Genomic DNA, 20,898 nt, shown 5'->3' with positions numbered 1-20,898 from the left:
GATTATTAAGGGGTTGGACACGTTGGAGGCAGGAAACATGTTCCCAATGTTGGGGGAGTCCAGAACAAAGGGCCACAGTTTAAGAATAAAGGGTAGGCCATTTAGAACGGAGATGAGGAAAAACCTTTTCAGTCAGAGAGTTGTGAATCTGTGGAATTCTCTGCCTCAGAAGGCAGTGGAGGCCAATTCCCTGAATGCATTCAAGAGAGAGCTAGATAGAGCTCTTAAGAATAGCGGAGTCAGGGGGTATGGGGAGAAGGCAGGAACGGGGTACTGATTGAGAATGATCAGCCATGATCACATTGAATGGTGGTGCTGGCTCGAAGGGCCGAATGGCCTCCTCCTGCACCTATTGTCTATTGTCTATTGACTAAGGGGGCTGTCTGTACGGAGTTTGTACGTTCTCCCCATGACCGGGATTCTCTGGATTCCTCCCACATTCCAAAGACGTGCAGGTTTGTAGGTTAATTGGCTTCTATAAATTGTCCCTAGTGAATAGAATAGAACTAGTGTACGTGTCATCGTTGGTCGACGTGGACTCAGTGGGCCGAAGGATCTATTTCCCTGCTGTATGTCTACAACTACAGAGATCTTTGAGGAATACGTCGCATCTATAAAACAAGGGACAACAGTGCACTTCCAAAAGTATTTAAATGGCTTTATTTACTACGTCCAAAAGTTTATTTATTACTTCCAAAAGCAATAAAATGGCATTATTTGTTTAGTTGTTGATTCTAAAGTATACACAATCTAGTCAGGCGGCAGGGGAACCAGTGGTGAGAGAAAGAGGTTAAGGGAAATGGAACGATGGGAAAATGCCTCGAGCTAGCACAGGCTTGATGGGCCGAATGGTCTCCCATTATGCCAAATGACATTAAGCCGAAAGTTAAAGGCGGAGGAAATGAAATGTGGCATATCCCCTTTCAACTATTTAATTATTATTGGTATGCCAAGATTACCCAGAGGGACACAACAGCAGTAATGGCTAACACTAATGTGCAGGGCTTCCAAACGAGGTTAAGTCAATGAACAAACCTGTAACAAGGGAGTAAGCAGTGAACAAGTCAGTAAATGTCAACTCTGAAGAACAAGGAAGGGTGCATTTAATCTCACCTTGACCGTGCACATCCATTGCTGATACGACTTTGAACTTCCTGTCGATTAATTAAGACAAAAAATCATGTTATCGAAATCAATGCGTTGAAATCAATAAGCCCAGACTAATACCAGGAATGGGCAGGTGGTTTTGAGGTGGGTCGGGCTGGGCTTGTATCTGCTTGAATTCCAAGCAGGAGTGTAGGATGGGGAATGAGGTGATCGTTGGTTGGCGTGGACACTGGGCTGAGGGGCCTGTTTCCACACTGCACTTCTCAACAGAAGCAAAACTGAATATAGTTTTGAAAAATAGTTTTTCCTGTGTTCGAAACAAAGATCTTTTTTTTTTTTAAATTACTTATTAGTTCAGACCAAATCCTCTGGCCTTTATTTCCCCACGCAGGTTTAATAAACAGATGGTTTATCTGACATCGCTTTTCCTACAGTGCCCATCTACATCTCTAGTTCACTCCTGAATTAGAAGCCAAACTGAATAAGCAAGTCAGAATTGCAGTGCACTTGTGCAAAGGGATTTTAGTTTTGCTTATTTGTAAGCAATCACTAAACCGAATAAAATCACCTGGAGCAAAATCAATGAACCGGCGACTGAACGAGACATGATCAATGGTCTGCTGAGGCATTACCCTGGACAATGCCTGAACAAAAGGTGGGCCTACCCGTGACATTTGAAATCTGCCATTCTCACGGGAATAAAAAAAACCCAGAGCATTGCTAAAATATTAACAAGAAAGATATCTGCTTTTAATAACAGCTGGTTCCTTACCTCCACTATACCCTCCAGCAGTGATCTCATCTTCAAAAACATCCGAGAACCCTTTTCCTGCATTTAGCTTTTCCAACCTGCCATCAATAAACTAAAAGATAAAAGGTGCAAGGATTCAGTCAAGAGAACGGAAAACAATACACCAGGTGGAGTCATCCAGGTTAATCCAATTTAATTCATTTTTAAATGTAAAACTAACATTTATTACCCTGCACCATTTTCTTACTACATCCTCTTGCAGCCCATCAAGTCAACGGCAGAGATAGACACAAAATGCTGGAGTAACTCAGCGGGACAGGCAGCATCTCTGGAGAGAAGGAATGGGCGACGTTTCGGGTCGAGGCCCTTCTTCAGACTGAGACTCAGGGGAGAGGGAGACAGAGAGATGTGGGAAAGGTGTGAAAATGAGGGATCAAAGGGGACGGAGTTCGTAGAAAATGTAGAATAGATCATTGTTTGCTCGGGGAAGGTGACAATGAGGCATACCAACATAAAACAGGAGTTACTTAAAATTAGAGAAATCAACACTCATGCCGCTGAGTTTTGTTCGGGCTTTTTCTCACCTCCAGTTTTCACCCCTCTCCATCTCTATCTTTCAGATTGAAAGAGGGTTCTGACCCGAAACGTCACCTATTCCTTCTCTCCAGAGATGCTGACTGACGCACTGAGTTACTCCAACACTTTGCCATAACATTCTCAGATGGGTGCAATGAATTAACTAGGTACAGCACTATGAAATAAAGCACACAGTGGCGCAGCGGTAGAGCTGTTGCTTCACAGCGCCACAGACCTGGGTTCAATCCTGACTACGGGTGCTGTCTGGACTGAGTTTGTACGTTCTCCCCTGTGACCGCATGGGTTTGCACAGGATGCACCCATTTCCTCCCACACTCCAAAGACGTACAGGTTTGTAGGTTAATTGGCTTTCGTAAATCGTCCCCAGTAGGCAGGGAGCGGATGCCAAAGTGGTATTAAACAGAACTAGGGTGAACGGGTGACCACTGGCTGGCATGGGCTCGGTGGGCCGAAGGGTTTGTTTCTAAACTGTAACTCTAAAAGAAAACTAAACAAAAATTAAATAATGTGTTCAAGTAAATAATGTGTACAATAATGTGTACAATTAAATAACATAAGATCATAAGAGATCGGAGTAGAATTAGGCCATTCGGCCCATCAAGTCTACTCCACCATTCAATCATGACTGATCTGTCTCTCTTTCTCTCTCCTAACCCCATTCTCCTGCCTTCTCCCCGTAACACCTGACAGGCAATTCTTTTAAGATTTCAACCTATTTCACAATCAAACAAAAAAGATGACTGCACAGAACTTTCAAGTTAGCCTTTTAAAACAACGTCTCTTGTTTCAGTTTGACAACAGCAGTGACCTTTTTAAGGTTGAGGAATATTGAGGCCAGAACGTTATCTGTTGTTTTTCAGTTCAAGGCATTGGCATTATTGATGGAAACGGTGAAAGGTATTTCTTCAAACTGAGTACAGATTGGCAAAATCCACCCGCTGGGTGGATGCTGAGACTGAGTCACTGGTAACTGAACAGTCACTGATATCAAGCAAGCTAAATTCCTGCAAATCAAAACAATGGCAGAGGAAAATGGGACACAAATGATAGAAGCCAGGGAGATATTCTCTAACTTTATTGGACAAAGTCCCATTTATTCTCAATGGGCCCTTTTCCAAGAAGCGAAACCTTAGTTCATGGTCAGAGCGGCAGTATTTTATTGGATTTCATGTTGAGCAGAGTTAAATAAAGACAACTGAGCTACCACAGAGCGGAAACATCTTTGAAGTGCTGGCTGTTATCACACAGAAAACTCAAGAAATTCTTCTGCCACAAGATAGCACTTGATTCATTGCCATAACCTCATACTACTGAACCACAACAGCCTGTAACCAGACCAGGCAAATTAGCCGTGTCCAAACAGATGCTGTTCAACATATTCCGAACCAACAGTTAATATTTTCCTGTCAGAATTGAAGTTAACACTCATTTGTTAATGCAGTTTATAATCAAGCTTGCAATGCCTCAGATTTTAACAGCCACTTTGGAAAAGTGTTGAAAAGCTATCTGGCAGAAGAATTATTTGTAGGGCGGCACGGTGGCACAGGGGTAGAGTTGCAGCCAAACAGTGTCAGAGACATGGGTTCAATCCTGACCATGGATGCTGTCTGTATGGAGTTTGCACGTTCTCCCTGTGATTCCTGGTGCGCCGGTTACCCCCCACATTCCAATGACGTACATTGTAGGTTCATTGGCTTTGGTAAAGAATCAAATAGTCCCTACTGTGTGGGATAGTACCAGTGTACAGGGTGATCACTGGTTGTAGGTCTTCAACATCAGCAACATCATTGTTGTCTCCTTTCCCCCCATCCTTCCCCACTCACCCAATCCACACTCACTTCGACCCAGAATGTCGAAACGAGGAACTGCAGATGCTGGTTTACACAAAAGGACAAAGACTGCTGCAGCAACTCAGTGGGTCAAGCAGTATCTCTGGAGAACACGGATAGGTGATGTTTCACGGTGTTGGAGTAACAGTGACTCAGGGAGCATCTCTGGAGAACATGGATAGGTGATGTTTCACGGTGTTGGAGTAACAGTGACTCAGGGAGCATCTCTGGAGAACATGGATAGGTGATGTTTCACGGTGTTGGAGTAACAGTGGCTCAGGGAGTATCTCTGGACAACACGGATAGGTGACATTTCGGGTTGGGAGGCGAGGATTCCTTGCCAGGGAAAAAAGGGTCCTGGCTCGAAACGTCCACCATCCATACCTCCTCCAGAGATGCTGCCTGACCCACCGAACTACTCCAGCATTTTGAGTCCTTTTCTCACTTCTACCCAAGTGCCAAAGACACACCGTTCGTACACAGATATTTACATCAGAATGTCCAAATAATGGAATAATCTGCTCCCTATCAATTTTTTTTAAAAATCTGGAGTTTTAGCGAAATGTAGAGGGTTCTAATTTTTTTTAAATGTCAACACATGAGAAATAATTAAGTGTCATACAGCATGGAAACAGGCCCTTCGGCCCAACTTGTCCATGCCGACCAAAATGCCCCCATCTCTACTAGTCCCACCTACCCACGTTTGGCTCATATCCCTCTAAACCTTTCCTGTCCATGTATCTATCCAAATAAAGTTTACTGTATGTCATTGTACGTGTCTCAATAGTTAGACTTCAGCTACATTGCAATAGACAATAGACAACAGGTGCAGGAGTAGGTCAATCGGCCCTTCGAGCCAGCACCGCCATTCAATGTGATCATGGCTGATCATTTTCAATCAGTACCCCGTTCCTGCCTTCTCCCCATACCCCCTGACTCCGCTATCCTTAAGAGCTCTATCTAGCTGTCTCTTGAATGCATTCAGAGAATTGGCCTCCACTGCCTTCTGAGGCAGAGAATTCCACAGATTCACAATTCTCTGACTGAAAATTTTTTCCTCATCTCCATTCTAAATGTCCTACCCCTTATTCTTAAACTGTGGCCCCTTGTTCTGGACTCCCCCAACATTGGGAACACGTTTCCTGCCTCTAACGTGTCCAACCCCTTAATAATCTTATACGTTTCGATAAGATCCCCTCTCATCCTTCTAAATTCTAGTGTATACAAGCCTAGTCGCTCCAGTCTTTCACGATGTGTGATCTCAGTTAAGTGGAGAGTTGAAGATGTTGTGATTGTTCCCTTTGGTACCAGACAACATTTCAGCAGAGATTTGATGCTGATGAGTTATTTCTGATGGAGAAAATAAGGGACCTGACTGTAGTGGTAAAAGATGCAAGAAGTGAAAGATAACTATTGAACGTGATGGGCATCCGTACCAGGGTGATGTGTGAGATAGCTGCAGAGAGAGTCGTGGTCTGGTGGAAGGATGTTTGACCATAACCTGCAAGGCTGTTTGCAGATGCAACTCTGAGAGAGAATCAACACTACAATATGACTGCGAAGAAAATTGAGGAAGATTAATAATTTGTGTTGGTTTATTATTGTCATGTGTACCGTGATACAGTGAACAGCTTTGTTTGTGTGCTAACCAATCAGCCGAACCATACATGAGTCCAACCAAGCCATACACAAGTACGTGTAGGAAGGAACTGCATGATGCTGGTTTATACCGAAGATAGACACAAAGTGCTGGAGTAACTAGGCGAGTCAGGCAGCATCTCTGGAGAACAAGGAGAGGTGACGTTTTGGGTCGGAATCCTTCTTCAAAGAGGAAGGGTCCCGACATGAAATGCCACCCACCCTTTTTTTTCCCACAGAGCCATTGAAGTACTCCAGCACTTTGTGTCTATCTTCCACACGCAAGTACAACAGATAATGCAAAGAAAAAAATACCAGAGTGCAGAATGCAGTGTTCATGCATCGTAGCATTACAGTTACAGAAGAAAAGTCCAATGTTTGCAATGAGGTAGGTTGGAAGATCAGGAATGATCTTATGTGGGAATGTTCCACGTCTGATAACAGAGGGGAAGAAGCTGTTCCTAAATCTAGTGGAATGTGCTTTCAAGCTTTTGTACCTTCCACCTGATGGGAGAAGGACTGGGGAATTAGATACTCTACCAAAATGTCAGCTGAGAGAGAATGGGTCAAATATCTCTTTGTGCTTTCTTAGTATCTGAATGTAGAGCAAACGTAAAGTGAATTTTGGGAGAGAAATGTATTGACAGGCAGATATGACTGAAGGAGTTTTGCTTGCCATTTGAATTGTAAATATTCTTATATGCACACCAGAACGCACAAGTTGAGAATAATTCAGTGATGGGGAGAGCGAGGAGAAACATAATTCAAGCAAGCAATCACAATTCAACTGAAAAATATTCTTCCAAGATTGTTTGGAGATTTTAGTTTTAATTTTAGAGATACAATGTGGAAACAGGCCTTTCGGCCCACCGAGTCGGTGCTAACCAGTGAGCACCCGTACACGAGTTCTATCCTACACACCAGGGACAATTTACAGAAGTCAATTAACCTACAAACCTGTGCATCTTTGGTGCATGAGAGGAAACCGGAGCACCCGGAGAAAACCCACGCAGTCACAGGGAGAACGTGCAAACTCTGTACAGACAGCACCCGTAGTCAGGATCGAACCCGGGTCCCTGACGTCATTAAGCAGCAACACTACCACTGCGCCACAGTGACCCCTACAAATCATTCTTACGCCAGATAGTTTTTCAACGCTTTTCCAAAGTCGCTCTTAAAATCTGAGTTCTCGCAAGTTTTTCATAAACTACATTGACAAATGAGTATTAACACACTGTGCCGCCTTAAACCATTGCCAATCTAAACTTACCGACCATTTCCAGAAGGTTTGTCGGTTAATTGGTTTGGTGTAATTGTAAATTGTCCCTAGAGTTTAGGATAGTGTTAGTTAGTGTGCGGGATCGCTGATGGGCACGGACTCGGTGGGCCGAAGGGCCTGTTTCTGTGCTGTATCTCTAAATTAAACTATTTATCGAAATACTATTTCCCTTAAATACTGATTACCTCAGCCGTTCAATGCTCCAAATTTTAAACACACTCTGGGCAAAGAAATCCTCTTGAACTCCCTGATGGATTTATGAGGAATATCACATTTAGGGCCCCTCCTTAGAAGTGCAAGCATCCTCCTGAAACCTTGTCTCTCAGCTCCTTACATTTTAAAGATCCCAAGAAGTCATTTCTGAGCATTATTATTTTCATGGGAAGAAAGCTCTACACAGTTTCTTAGCAAATCACGAAGTGCTGGGGGAACTCGGCGGGTCAGACAGCATACGTGGAGGGAATGGACGGACGACGTTTCTTCAGACTCACTGAGTTCCTCCAGCATTTTGTGTTTTGCTCTGGTCTCCAGTATCTGCAGTTCTTCGTGACTCCCCTGAATTGTTCTGACATTCCTAGCAATATACTTTCCATCCCTTTCTTCCTTGCAGTGTAGGCATTTCTATCGCCCAAACTGAAATCTACATGCATCTATCGAAATAAATTTACTCCACAGACTGAGGCCATTCAGCCCATCGTGCCAGCCCTGACAAAAAACGGAGCCATTTCAGTTTTTTTCAGGGGTGCAGCTTGGAAACAGGTCCTTCGACCTACCGAGCCCACATCAACCATCAATCACCTATTCATATTAGTTGTATGCTATTGCACTTTCTCATGCATTCTCTGCACACTAGGGAGATTATACAGAGGGCCAATTGACCTGCAAACCCGCACATCTTTGGGATGGAGGAGGAAACTGGAGCACCCGGGGGAAACCCGCGTGGTGACATGGAGAACATGCGAACTCCGCACAGACAGCACCCGAGGTCAGGATCGAACTCAGGTCATAGAGTGCGGAAACCTGCCCTTCAGCTCAACTTGCCCACATCGACCAACATGTCCCACCTGCCTGCATTTGGCCCATATCCCTCTAAACCTGTCCTATCCATGTACCTGTCGAAATGTTTCTTAAACGTTGCGATAATACCTGCCTCAACTACCTCCCCCGGCAGCTCGTTCCAGACACCCACCACTCTTTGTGTAAAAAAGTTACTCCTCAGGTTCCTATTAACTTTTTCTTCCCCCCTCACCTTAAAGCACTGTCTTCTGGTTGTCGATTCCCCTACTCTGGGTCTGTGGTACTGTGAGGCAGCAGCTCCACCCGCTGCGCCACTGTGCCGCCCCCCCATTGGCAATGCTCTCCTTGCTCGTAGAGATGAACAATGGAGTGCGTGGCTTCAGAGTGAATCCATGCCCAAATTAGGTAAACAGGCGAGGATGTTCCTCTCTCAACGGCTTGTGAATCTTCAGGAATCTCAGCCCCAGACAACGGCTTGTGAATGCCGAGCCAGAGAACATGTTCAAGGTAAATCTCTTGCCTCAACCAAGTTCAAGAATGTTTAATCGTCATATGTACCGACAATGACACAATGGAATCCTCACTCCCTGTGTCTTAACACAAAGACAGCATCCGAGGTCGGGATCGAACCTGTGTCTGTGGCGCTGTGAGGCAGCGGCTCTACCCACTGCACCACCGTGCCAGACTTTCCTCCCCGTTACATCCCGAGCAGATTTCCCATGTTGCCACACAGACCCTCAACTTTAACCTTACCTGCTTGAAGAGCTGAAGCTGCACAGCGTTTTGCAGGAAGTGTTTTATGGTGCTGGATCGATGAGCCACATAACTCTCTTCACAAAATGTAATTGGCTCTCCCTGAAATTAAACATGTATAAGGGTATTATTCAAACTCCTAAACAGCATTGATATTTCTAATGTGTTTTTCCAAAAAACTTGCAATGACCTGGAGTAGTATATCCTGGTGATAAAATAATGTTTTGAGTCGCTGGGATTAAATTCTGTCTCATCAAACAAGTCGCCAACACAAGTGAGGCTAAAGATCAGAAGGACACAAAGTGCTGGAGTAACTCAGCGGGTCAGGCAGCATCTCTGGAGAACATGGATGGGACCCTTCTCCAGTCTGAAGAAGATTCCCGACCTGAAATGTCACCTGTCCATGTTCTCTAGAGATGCTGCCTGACTCGCTGAGTTACTCCAGCACTTTGTGTCCTTTTGTGTAAACCAGCATCTGCAGTTCCTTGTTTCTAAAGATGAGAAGTCTATTTGAAACGCCAACTTTGCATTTCACAAAGTTATGTATAAAATGATTAAAACATAAAGCTGCAAGGACATTTTAACACTTCTTTAAATCCTTGCTGCAAACATCAAAACTTCATGCATGGTGGCGCAGCGGTAGAGTTGCTGCCTTACAGCGAATGCAGCGCTGGAGACCTGGGTTCAATCCCGACTATGGGTGCTGTCTGTACGGAGTTTGTACGTTCTCCCCATGACTGCGTGGGTTTTCTCCGAGATCTTCGGTTTCCTCCCACACTCCAAAGACGTACAGTATGTAGGTGAATTTTTTTTGACCCTCGTAGGTATAGAATATTGTTAATGTGCGGGGATCGCTGGTCGGCGCGGAACTGGTGGGCCGAAAGGGCCTGTTTCCGTGCTGTATCTCTAAAGTAAACACTGCATCTCTAAACATAGAACCGTCCAGGACAGAAGTGGCCCTATGGCCCACAACGTGCATGCCGAACATGATACCAAGTTAAACTAATCTCTTCTGCCTGCACATGATCCATATTCCTCTTATTCCCTGCATATCCATGTGCCTATCGAAAAGCTTCTTAAAACGCCATGCATGCTATGCATGTTTGAAAGACGAAAATAAAGGCGTTCTTGCTTGGTTTTTGAAAGATAAAATGCAAAAATGTCCTCTTAGTGAAACTAATTAACATGTACGTGGGTCGCGTAAAACTAATTTCACATTCTCGATGTGTGTTCCGTTCATAGTATATAATGCACAATATTCCTCTGAGATGAAAGGAGGGCAAGTTGTGCCCATAGACAAACTATTAATATGGGCAAACATCGATAGATATACTCACGATGACTGCAAAGGGGTGAATGAGGGTGGGGGATGGGGATGTTTGGGGGGGAGGGAGATTACAATCGAGTAGAGCATTAACCTGGTTGCATGCATTAGAGAAGTACTTGCAAATTGAGACTTTTGTGCGCCAATAAAATACTTCATGTTTAATATGTTATAAAAATGGAGAAATAAACTAAAAAACAGGAAGGTTTTAATTTAGATGTTGGGAAATGGTCTATAAATAATCTGGAGATGATCTAAATGGTAAGGACACTCCCATGCATCAAGTGACTTCAAACATGAAACAGCTATTTGGATAATATACATGCTTTTGAATCTCCTTGAAATGCAAATGTAAGTTGCGTGAAAGATAAAATGCACAAAAAATATTAGGGTTGTGAAAATGTCTTTGAATTTTAATGTTTATTCAAAGTAGATTATAATAAATCATTACAAAAGCCCATATTTCTGTCAGGTAGTCAGAAGATGAGAATATAATGGAAATTGCAAAGACTCTCTGGAGTATGATTTTCACTGTTGGCGGTATACAAAGGACAGGTACTAGGCACTGGAGAAGAAGCCAAAATCACAAAGGCAATGCTAAAAGTAATTCGTAAAATCGCAAGAAAAAAAAAAGCACAGCATGAACAATTTTTCTCATTGTAGTTTGCGATCCATCAACAATCAACTGTTATTGAAGTCAATGTGCGGGCTTTTCAATAAAACAAAGCAGTTGTCTACAAGGGTGGGCGAGAAGAATATTACCCGGGAAGTTAGTGAACTAAGATGACAATCTTCCAACCTACCCCATTGCAGACATTGGACTTTTCCCAGAGGAACTGGTATGCTACCAGAACCAAGGGGCACAGTTTAAGAATAAGGGGTAGGCCATTTAGAACAGAGATGAGGAAAAACTTTTTATATTCAGAGAGTTGTAAATCTGTGGAATTCTCTGCCTCAGAAGGCAGTGGATGCTTTCAAGAGAGAGTTAGATAGAGCTCTTAATGATAGCAAGGTCAATAGACAATAGACAATAGGTGCAGGAGGAGGCCATTCGGCACTTCGAGCCAGCACCGCCATTCAATGTGATCATGGCTGATCATTCTCAATCAGTACCCTGTTCCTGCCTTCTCCCCATACCCCCTGACTCCGCTATCCTTAAGAGCTCTAAGTAGCTCTCAAATGCATTCAGAGAATTGGCCTCCACTGCCCTCTGAGGCAGTGAATTTCACAGATTTACAACTCTCTGACTGAAAAAGTTTTTCCTCATGTCCATTCTAAATGGCCTACCCTTTATTCTTAAACTGTGGCCCTTGGTTCTGGACTCCCCCAACATTGGGAACATGTTTCCTGCCTCTAACATGTCCAACCCCTTAATAATCTTATACGTTTCGATAAGATCCCCTCTCATCCTAAATTCCAGTGTACACAAGCCTAGCCGCTCCAGTCTTTCAACATATGACAGTCCCGCCAGGGGGTATGGGGAGAGGGCATGAACAGGGTACTGATTGTGGATGATCAGCCATGACCACATTGAATGGCGGCTCGAAGGGCCGAATGGCCTACTCCTGCACCTATTGTCCATTGTCTATTGGCTACAATTTTATGCTGCATTATAACTACTGAAAAGGTTCAGTAGTGCAAATTTAAAAGATCTGGTTTAGTATTTTAAATTAAATTTAGGTTTAGGTTTATTATTGCCACGTGTACCAAAGTACAATGAAAAGCTTTGTTTTGCATGCTATGCAATCAGATCAGATAACACTATACATAAGGACAATCTAGCCAAACTCAAGTACAATAGGTGGAGCAAAGTGGAAGATACAGAGTGCAGGATATAGTTCTCAGCATGTAGTGCATCAGTCCCATAGACATGTATTATATTATCAGTAGGGAAAAAAAACTGCAGATGCTGGTTTAAATCAAAGGTAGACACAAAATGCTGGAGTAACTCAGTGGGTCAGGCAGCATCTCGGGAGAGAAGGAATGGGTGACGTTTTAGGTCAAGACCCTTCTTCAGACTGATTATATTATCAGGCTTCTCTTGGTGTTGATACTTGACATTCTGGATCGCCAATCTACCTGGTGCTGAGCTTCAACAAAAGTATTCATAAATCACTCACAATCTACATCCTGTTATTGATATTGTTGCTTCCCAAAACAGTCGTAAGTTTACCGTTTTGCATTCCTATCAATATTTCAGGACACCTGAAGACCGACACAAAATGCTGGAGTAACTCAGCGGGGCAGGCAGCATCTCTGGAGAGAAGGAATGGGTGACATTTCGGGTCGAGACATTCCTTCAGGACACCTGGCTGGTTATCTCACCCCCCCCCCCCCCCCCCACCCCTCCAAACCAAAATGTGAAATTTAAACATCACGTAGACACGCAGATAAATCTCACTTTGTCTGACAAAAAATAATTCACTGTGTAAATTACTCGTGAGATTACAGCAGGAACTTGGAATGCATTTACTGCAGAGAACCTCTCCTGCTATCTTACAGGGGAGTGAGAAGTATTGTTTCCATTTTTTTCAATGGTGAAATAGCATATCACAAGTCGACCCAGCCCTGCAAAGATAGGCTCATGTTAATCACAAAACCCTGGGCTGCACTTCACTGAGAGCTGACAAGTGAAGCCATTTATCAGGCTACCCAGGGCCAAAGATTATGAATGGGAGCTAAACTCCCGAATACAACCATGGGGCGTCAAAGACACAGAGAACCTGACTGTGCTTTTCCTTAAAGCAAAATTGTAAACAGTAGACAATAGGTGCAGGAGGAGGCCATTCGGCCCTTCGAGCCAGCACCGCCATTCAATGTGATCATAACTGATCATTCTCAATCAGTACCCCGTTCCTGCCTTCTCCCCATACCCCCTGACTCCGCTATCCTTAAGAGCTCTAGCACTCTCTTGAATGCATTCAGAGAATTGGCCTCCACTGCCTTCTGAGTACTTCATTTCAACATGTTAATTGTGCCGGTCAATAAATTCATGGCCAGGCAGATGGGGATAAAGATTCAGTTCTTAGTTCAGAGATGTAGCACGGACATCACCTAAGCAGAGTTCAGATTTGTTTATTTTTCTGTTAAGAATTCCACCACATACAGCCTGAGCAGAGATCCGGCCAATTGCTTTTGTTTTAATTTTTCGTTTTTAGAGATACAGCATGGAAACAATCTCTTCGGCCCACCGAGTCCACGCCGACCATCAAGAACTCCACACCATGCTATCCCACTTTCTAATCCACTCCCTGCACTCTAGGGGCAATTTACAGAGGGACAATTAACCTGCAAACCCGCAGGTCTTCGGGATGTGGGAGGAAACCGGAGCGCTCGGGGGGGAAACCCACGCGCTCACAGGGAGAATGTGCGAACTCCACACAGACAGCACCGGTGGCCAGGATCGAACCCGGGGCTCCGGTGGTGTGAGGCAGCAGCTCTACCACTGTGATGCCCTCACGTTTAGGCACATTGCCACCCACCAGCATTGACCTTGAATTGAGTGAAGCATCCGAAAGGGTTTCTCTGCAGTGTTTTCAGGTAAGCCTGAGGTACAGAGTACAAGAGATCAAAGAAAGTAGCTCAATGGCACAGCTGCCAGAGCTGTTGCCTCCCAGTGCACCAGAGCCTGACCTCGGGCACTGTCTGAACGGGGTTTGTACCTTCTCCCTGCGGGGGGCGTCAAAGGTTACGGGGAGAAGGCAGGGGAATGGGGTTGCGGGGGAAAGATAGATCAGCCGTGGTCAAATGGGGGAGTAGACGAGATGGGTCGAATGGCCTAATTCCGCTCCTATGTCTTACAATGGGAATAACCAAGAGGGGCAGCATTATATCGCCGGGCCGAAAGAACTCCAGCTTCGCAAGAAAATATGGTTGAGCCTATCAGGAGAACTTGTGGGATTCCTCAAGTGTGGTCTGGTGCATCTTAAAAACAAAAATAATAAAATCAAAACAGCCTGAAGCAGCAAGGCCTTGAAAGGATTAAAGATTTTTTGGAAATTATTTTTTTTCGCCGATTCGATATGAAGTTGCGACGGCATATTTCAAAGCTCTCTGCAAGCCTGACCCTGGAAGTGGAAGCATTCACATTTGAAGTGTGTCACTATTATGAACACAGACAATAGCCCTTTAATCTTTGAGACGATGGAAACTTTACATGTTGTTACATTCTGATACAAATGGATATATTTTTTAGCTGCATTTCATTTCTGGCAGCTAATAGCACTGGGAATATCTACTGCCAAGACCTATTAGACACAAATTCTTCCCTGTCGAGAAACACTAAAAATTTTGTCAGTAAAAACTCTCAACTGTAGATCAGATCATTCAAAGAAAGATCATTAAAAGAAAAACGACAATAAGTATTTTCACCTCTTCTAAAGTCACATCAAAAAGGCTGTGCATTGAAATATCTTTTCCATTTCTCGCAGAAATCTACCAACAGAACCTACAATAGATTTTCTGTTTTAATAGTATTTTTGATACTGAATCAACAGAAGCAGATACCATAGTGGCGTTTAAGAGCCGTACGGATAGGCTCATGGATATGCAGGGAATGGAGGGATATCGGTTGTGTGCAGGTAGATAAGAGATGGTCCTGGCATCATGTTCGGCACAGACATTGTGGGCTGAAGGACCTGTTTTTGTGCTGTACTGTTCTATGTTCTAAGATGGAGGGAAAAGGCACGCTGGAGTAAGTGCACATTGTCTTTTAATCTTTGTGATTTGTGTCTGTATCCAGCCTGGAATGAGTTTTGCGAAATATATTCTGTTCAGTACAAGATGAAGCTTCTTCATTCACTTCACAAGTTCATAAGTTACAGGAGTAGAATTAGGCCATTCGGCCCATTGAGTCTACTCCGCCATTCAATCATGACTGATCTCTGCCTCCTAAATCTCATTTTGTGCCTTCTCTCCATAACCCGTTCTAATCAAGAACATGTCTATCTCTGCCTTGAAAATATCCACTGACTTGGCCTCCACAGCCCTCTGTGGCAATGAGTTTCACAGATTAACTACCCCTGACTAAAGAAGTTGCTCCTCACCTCCTTTCTAAAAGAGCGCCCTTTAATTCTGAGGCTTTGACCTGTGGTCCTAGACTCCTCCACCAGTCCACATCCACTCTATCAATGCCTTTCATTATTCCCAGTGGGGTGTGGCTTCAAAGCACTGAATTAATGGCAAATTCAAACAGACAATCTCACGGCTAGCTCGCCAAAATGGTTGTTGCTTTGACAAGATGTAAGAATGATCTTACAAGAGTAGCAGGGAACGGGAAGAGCGAGGCAAGAGAGAGCTAGATAGAGCTCTTAAGGATAGCGTAGTCAGGGGGTATGGGGAGAAGGCAGGAATGGGGTACTGATTGAAAATGATCAGCCATGATCACATTGAATGGCGGTGCTGGCACGAAGGGCCGAATGGCCTCCTCCTGCACCTATTGTCTATTGTCTATTGGAATTGGGGAGAAAATGGATAAAATACTTAGTGGTTCTCTTTTAAGTTCATAAGTGATAGGAGCAGAATTAGGCCATTCGGTCCATCGAGTCTACTCCACCATTCAATCATGGCTGATCTATCTTTCCCCCTCAACCCCATTCTCCTGCCTTCTCCCCATAACCCCTGACACCCGTACTAATCAAGAATCTGTCAATCTCCGCCGTAAAGATATCCATTGACTTGACCTCCACAGCCGTCTGAGGAAACGAATTCCAAAGATTCACCACCCTCTTTTTAATGATTTTTCATTGAATGACCTGATCCACAGTTGAGAGTTGTTAATGTGTCCTCTTTGCCTGGATTAGAAGGTTTCAGCTACAGGGAGAGGATGGACAGACTTGGATTGATTTCTCTGGAATGTCGGAGGTTGAGGGGAGACTAGACCGAAGTATGTAAAATCATGAGAGGTGTCAATAGGGTAAGACTGTCAGAACCTTTAACCTGAGTGGAAATGTGCAACACTCAAGGACAAACAAACAAACGAGAGTTTTAGTATATAGATATATATATATCTACATGTGGTGGGCAGGTTTTGGCCTGGAACGCGCTGTGGTGGTGGAGAAAGATACGATAGTGGGGCTTCAGAGACTTTCAGATAGCAACATGGAAGTGCAAGGAATATGGATCACATGCAGGCAGATTAGATCACTTTCACTTGGCATTGTGCTCATCACAAACACGGTGGGCTAAAGAGCCCATTTCTGTGCTGTACTGTTCTATGCTCTTTGATACAAATGCCGCAAGGCCACAAGGTGCTCCGTGATGGGACCACCAGTTATGGGGAGAAGGGAGGAAATTTTGGGTTTTAGGGTTCAAACCTGACTACGGGGGCTGTTGGTACGGAGTTTGCACGCTCTCTCTCTCTCTCTGACTGCGTGCATTTTCTCCGGGTGCTCCGGTTTCCTCCCACACTCCAAAGACGTACAGGCTTGTAGTTAATGGCTTCTGTAAATTGTCCCTAGAGTGCAGTATAGAACCAGTATATGCGGTGATCACTGGTTGGCGTGGACTCAGTGGGCTGAAGGGCCTGTTTGCACACTGTATCTTGAACACTAAAACAAAAAAATCAGTTGCATGAACTTTCAGATGAGGGCATTGCTTCCCTTTCCACACATGCTGCCTGAACTATTGAGGTTTCCTTGCACATTGTATTTTTGTTTCAGATTTTCGACATCTGCATATTTTTTAATCATATTTACATATCCAAACCGTTACATTTTCTCCAGTGAATTGTGGCGTCACGCAGTTCTGAACAATCCCATATTAAATCCTGAGCTGCAATGATTTGACTGACCTGGACAAGTCAGCCTGGGTAGGGATAAGGTTTTTAGTGTTTAGTTTCACTTTTAGAGATACAGTGTGGAAACAGGCCCTTCGGCCCACCGAGTCCGCACCAACCAGCGTTCACTAGTTCTATCCTACACTCCTACAGGCCCCAAAGCAGAAGCGTCCACATCGCGGGGCTGGAAACTGGACGTGCCCTGGGCTAATTCTGCTACCACCACCATCATCTATTGTACAAGTGATGGCTCCCACTGATTGTCACCGGAAGCTTGCAGCCTTTTCAGGACGGACGATGACAGTGATGTAACATTTGGAACATTGAAGATGGCCGCGAAAGAAAGAAGACACCTACAGAATTAATTTACAGCCAATTAACCTGCAAACCCGCACATCTTTGGAGTGTGGGAGGAAACCAAGGCACCCGAGGAGAACCCACACCATCACAGGGCGAACGTATAAACTCCGTACAGACAGCACCCGTAGTCAGGATCGAACCCGGGTCTCCGGCGCTGTAAGGCAGCAGCTCTACCCGCTGCGCAACCGTGCCGCCCCCAGGAACTGCAGAAACCTCAGGAGAAGATTGCATAGTGAACAAGGGAAATGGGATGCTCAACGCACAACGACTAAACACTGATATCCAAAGAGAAAGCTCAGAAAAATGTCGTCACACGGGACGCTGGAATCTGGAACAAAACACAAAAGTGCTGGAGGAACTCAGCGGGCTAAGCAGCATCTGTGGAGGGAATGGACAGACGACGTTTCGGATCAGGACCCTTCTTCAGGAATAATGTCATGTTTGGGGAAGAGCTTCATACTCTTTGCATCCTCATATCCTTTTGTTATCACCTCTTCCCCAGCCAACTATGAGCCATTATGGGCTCCATTCTTCCTTGTCCATCTATTCCCGGCCCTGATTTGTTCAGGCTTTTTTCTAGGCACAGCTATCACCCCCCCCCCCCCCCCCCCCCCCCTTACTTTCAGTCTGAAGAAGGGTTCCGACACATAATGTCACCCATCCTTTTTCTCCAGAGATGCTGCCCGGCCCATTGAGTTACTCCAGCACTCTGCGTCTAACCTCAGAGCTTTATACAAGTCTGCCATTGCAATCCCTTTATTTTCTCCGACTGCGTGGAGCTGTCGTAGAGAAGAGAAAACGTCTCTGAACAGTACACTCCGCACGTTTAGGATTTAGGGCAGAGTTAAGGGCAGATCAATGGACAACTGTCTATACTCAGGCAGTTACATCATACATGCTCACTCTTTTAGTCATCTGATGTATTGCTGAAGCCAATATAATGAACGCGTCAACAAATCTCTTCATCCAATGGAAACTACACGGCTATCTGAGACCTCGTGTCAGAGGAACTCAGTCAAGATTTAATAAAACGAGACATTCTTAGGGGTTAGCAGATCAGCAACAAGCCTCACTTAAACTGTCAATGAAACACCAGAACCCATGACAGTCTGAATTTCTTCCTTATAATTGGCTCAGATACATTAGTTATTACTGCAGCATATTTTTCTCATGAGGTGGACCCTCACTGTTCCCTGCCGTTAAAAAGCAACAAAATGTTGGCTCCTTCATCCCAAATGGAAAATTGGCACAGATAACCCAGATGTCTGGCAAGCAATTTAGACCCAACCAGTTATTGCATCTGAACAATAGTATTGGTGTGCCTAGCAGAGACATGGTGAGCAACAAATATCCCGTGAAACATGTCTGATCAGCCATGGGAAAGCAGATAGCTAACACACGCAACCTGCAAGACAATGCTCTCCAGTCCAAAGACGTGCAGCTCAGTCAAGACAAGACAGTCTGAAGAAGGGTCTCAACCCGAAACGTCACCCAGTCCTTCTCTCCAGAGATGCTGCCTGTCCTGCTGAGTTACTCCAGCATTTTGTGTCTAACTAAGACAAGACAAGAAGTCTTGTCCAGTTAAAGATGTAGATGAATTGGTCCCTGTAAATAGTGTCCAGGGAGCAGGTGACAATGGGATAACATAGAACTAGTGTGGACAGGTGATCGTAGGTCGGCGTGGACTCGGCGGGTCGAAGGGACTGTTTCCATGTTGTATTTCTAAAATAAACTAATCTGTTCAAGGAGAGCTGAAGGACAACAATGTTAAAAGTCGGACCAGCCACCATGCAGCTCATGATTCTGGTGCAAAGCTGCAGATGCGTTTAACATAGAAGACTTCCTACAAGGGAGGCACAGTGACGTAACGGTAGAGTTGCTGCCTTACAGCACCAGAAACCCAGGTTCAAACCAGACCACGAGTGCTGTCTGCACGGAGTTTGTACCTTCTCCCTGTAACCGCGTGGGTTTTCTCTGGGCGTTCCGGTTCCTCCCACACTCCAAAGACGTGCGGCTTTGTAGGTTAGTTGGCCTCTGAAAATTCCCCTTGGTGTGTAGGATAGTACTAGTGTATGGGTGATGGACGGTCAGCGTGGACTCGGTGGGCTGAAGGGCCCGTTTCCATGCTGTATCTCTAAACTGAACTACACTGCCACCCAGTGTGTCTCTTGATGGGACCATGCATTGGGCTGATATTTGGAAGAGGATGGGGAGCTGGGGTTGAGGCTTGCTCCGTCAGCACTGTGCTTCCATCTGGTGTTAGAGTAGCTCTAGGAATAAGCAACTAACACAGTGGTGTCAGTGTGGGGGTCACACAGTCAGGACTCTTCTCCCCAGGGTGGAACGGTCAAGGACTCAAGGGCATAGCTTTAAGGTGAGGGGGGTAAAGTTTAAAGGAGACTAGACCAAGTGGACCTGTTGGGCCCAAGCCTCTCCTGCATTGGTGCAGCACCCTCTCCTCCCCTCTCCCTTCCCTCCCCTCTCCCTCCCTCCCCCTCTCCCTCCCCTACCCTCCCCTCTACCCCCCACTCCCTCCCCTCAACCCCCCTTATTCCTCCTCCCTCCCTCCCTTCCTCCACCCCCTCCCTTTCTCCCTCCCTAGGAGATAGATTTAAACTTTAAAATGTGAATAACCTTAAAAATATAACACTGATTTCAATAAAACTTCTTCTATTAGCACCAAAGGGACGACGGTGAGTAAGGTGGGCCTACAATTCTCGCGCTGTCGTGTACCGTTTTGGCTGTAGTTCAGGAACAAACAAACAAACAAACGAGAGTTTTAGCATGTAGATGTGTGGGAAGCTTTTTTTTACACAGAGTGTGGTGGGTGCCTGTAACGGTGGTGGAGGGGGCAGATACGATAGTGGTGTTTAAGAGGCTTTTCGATAGGCACACAGATCTGCAGGGAATGGAGGGATATGGAATACATGCAGGCAGAGGAGAGTAGTTCAAATTGGCATCAGGTTTGGCACAGATAATGTGGGCTGAAGGGTCGGTTCTTGTGGTGTGCTGTTCTCTGTTTCCCATACTGACCTTTCTGGCCTGGGCCTCCTCCATTGCCAATTTCCGGTGGGACTCACTATGGCTCTGGAGGAGGCCCATGACAGAAAGGTGAGACTGGAAATGGGAGGGGGAGTTGAAGTGCTGGGCCACCGGGAGATCAGATTGGCCAACGCGGACCGAGCGCAGGTGTTGAGTGAAGCGATCACCGAGCCTGCGTTTGGTCTCGCCGGGTCACTGCCGTTTGCACCATCGCAAGGTCGCAATATCGTCTGGCGAAACATGGTAAGCCGGGGAGCCCCTGTACCTTCTATTAACACTCCCCTCCTCCTCCCCCCTTGCCCCTTCCTCCACCCTTGTCGTTTAACCAGTCCCACAGTTCACCACATCATATCCCTCTTGAGATCACACCTTCCCCAACCATTTACCAGGCACCACCCTGCCTGGGGTCATTTGAGGCCGGCCCTG

The 20,898-nt window shown here is 45.2% G+C and overlaps 1 protein-coding gene across 2 annotated transcripts in view; it reads right to left on the bottom strand.

The window, feature by feature from the left end:
- The window catches only part of dennd1b (DENN/MADD domain containing 1B), a 292,862-nt gene that overhangs the window by 50,082 nt on the left and 221,882 nt on the right, over positions 1 to 20,898 (bottom strand). For both annotated transcript variants that reach the window (XM_078407728.1, XM_078407727.1), the window contains 3 exons: positions 8,972 to 9,073; positions 1,880 to 1,970; positions 1,114 to 1,154 (listed from right to left, as the gene is read on the bottom strand). In XM_078407728.1, coding sequence (XP_078263854.1) covers positions 1,114 to 1,154; positions 1,880 to 1,970; positions 8,972 to 9,073 — 234 coding nt within the window. The remainder of the gene's footprint in view (positions 1 to 1,113; positions 1,155 to 1,879; positions 1,971 to 8,971; positions 9,074 to 20,898) is intronic.

The sequence above is a fragment of the Rhinoraja longicauda genome, chromosome 11 (assembly GCF_053455715.1).
Source record: "Rhinoraja longicauda isolate Sanriku21f chromosome 11, sRhiLon1.1, whole genome shotgun sequence".
Lineage (NCBI taxonomy): Eukaryota > Metazoa > Chordata > Chondrichthyes > Rajiformes > Arhynchobatidae > Rhinoraja > Rhinoraja longicauda.
Note: the sequence above shows the minus strand (reverse complement) of the source record. Positions and strands in the feature narration are given on the sequence as shown.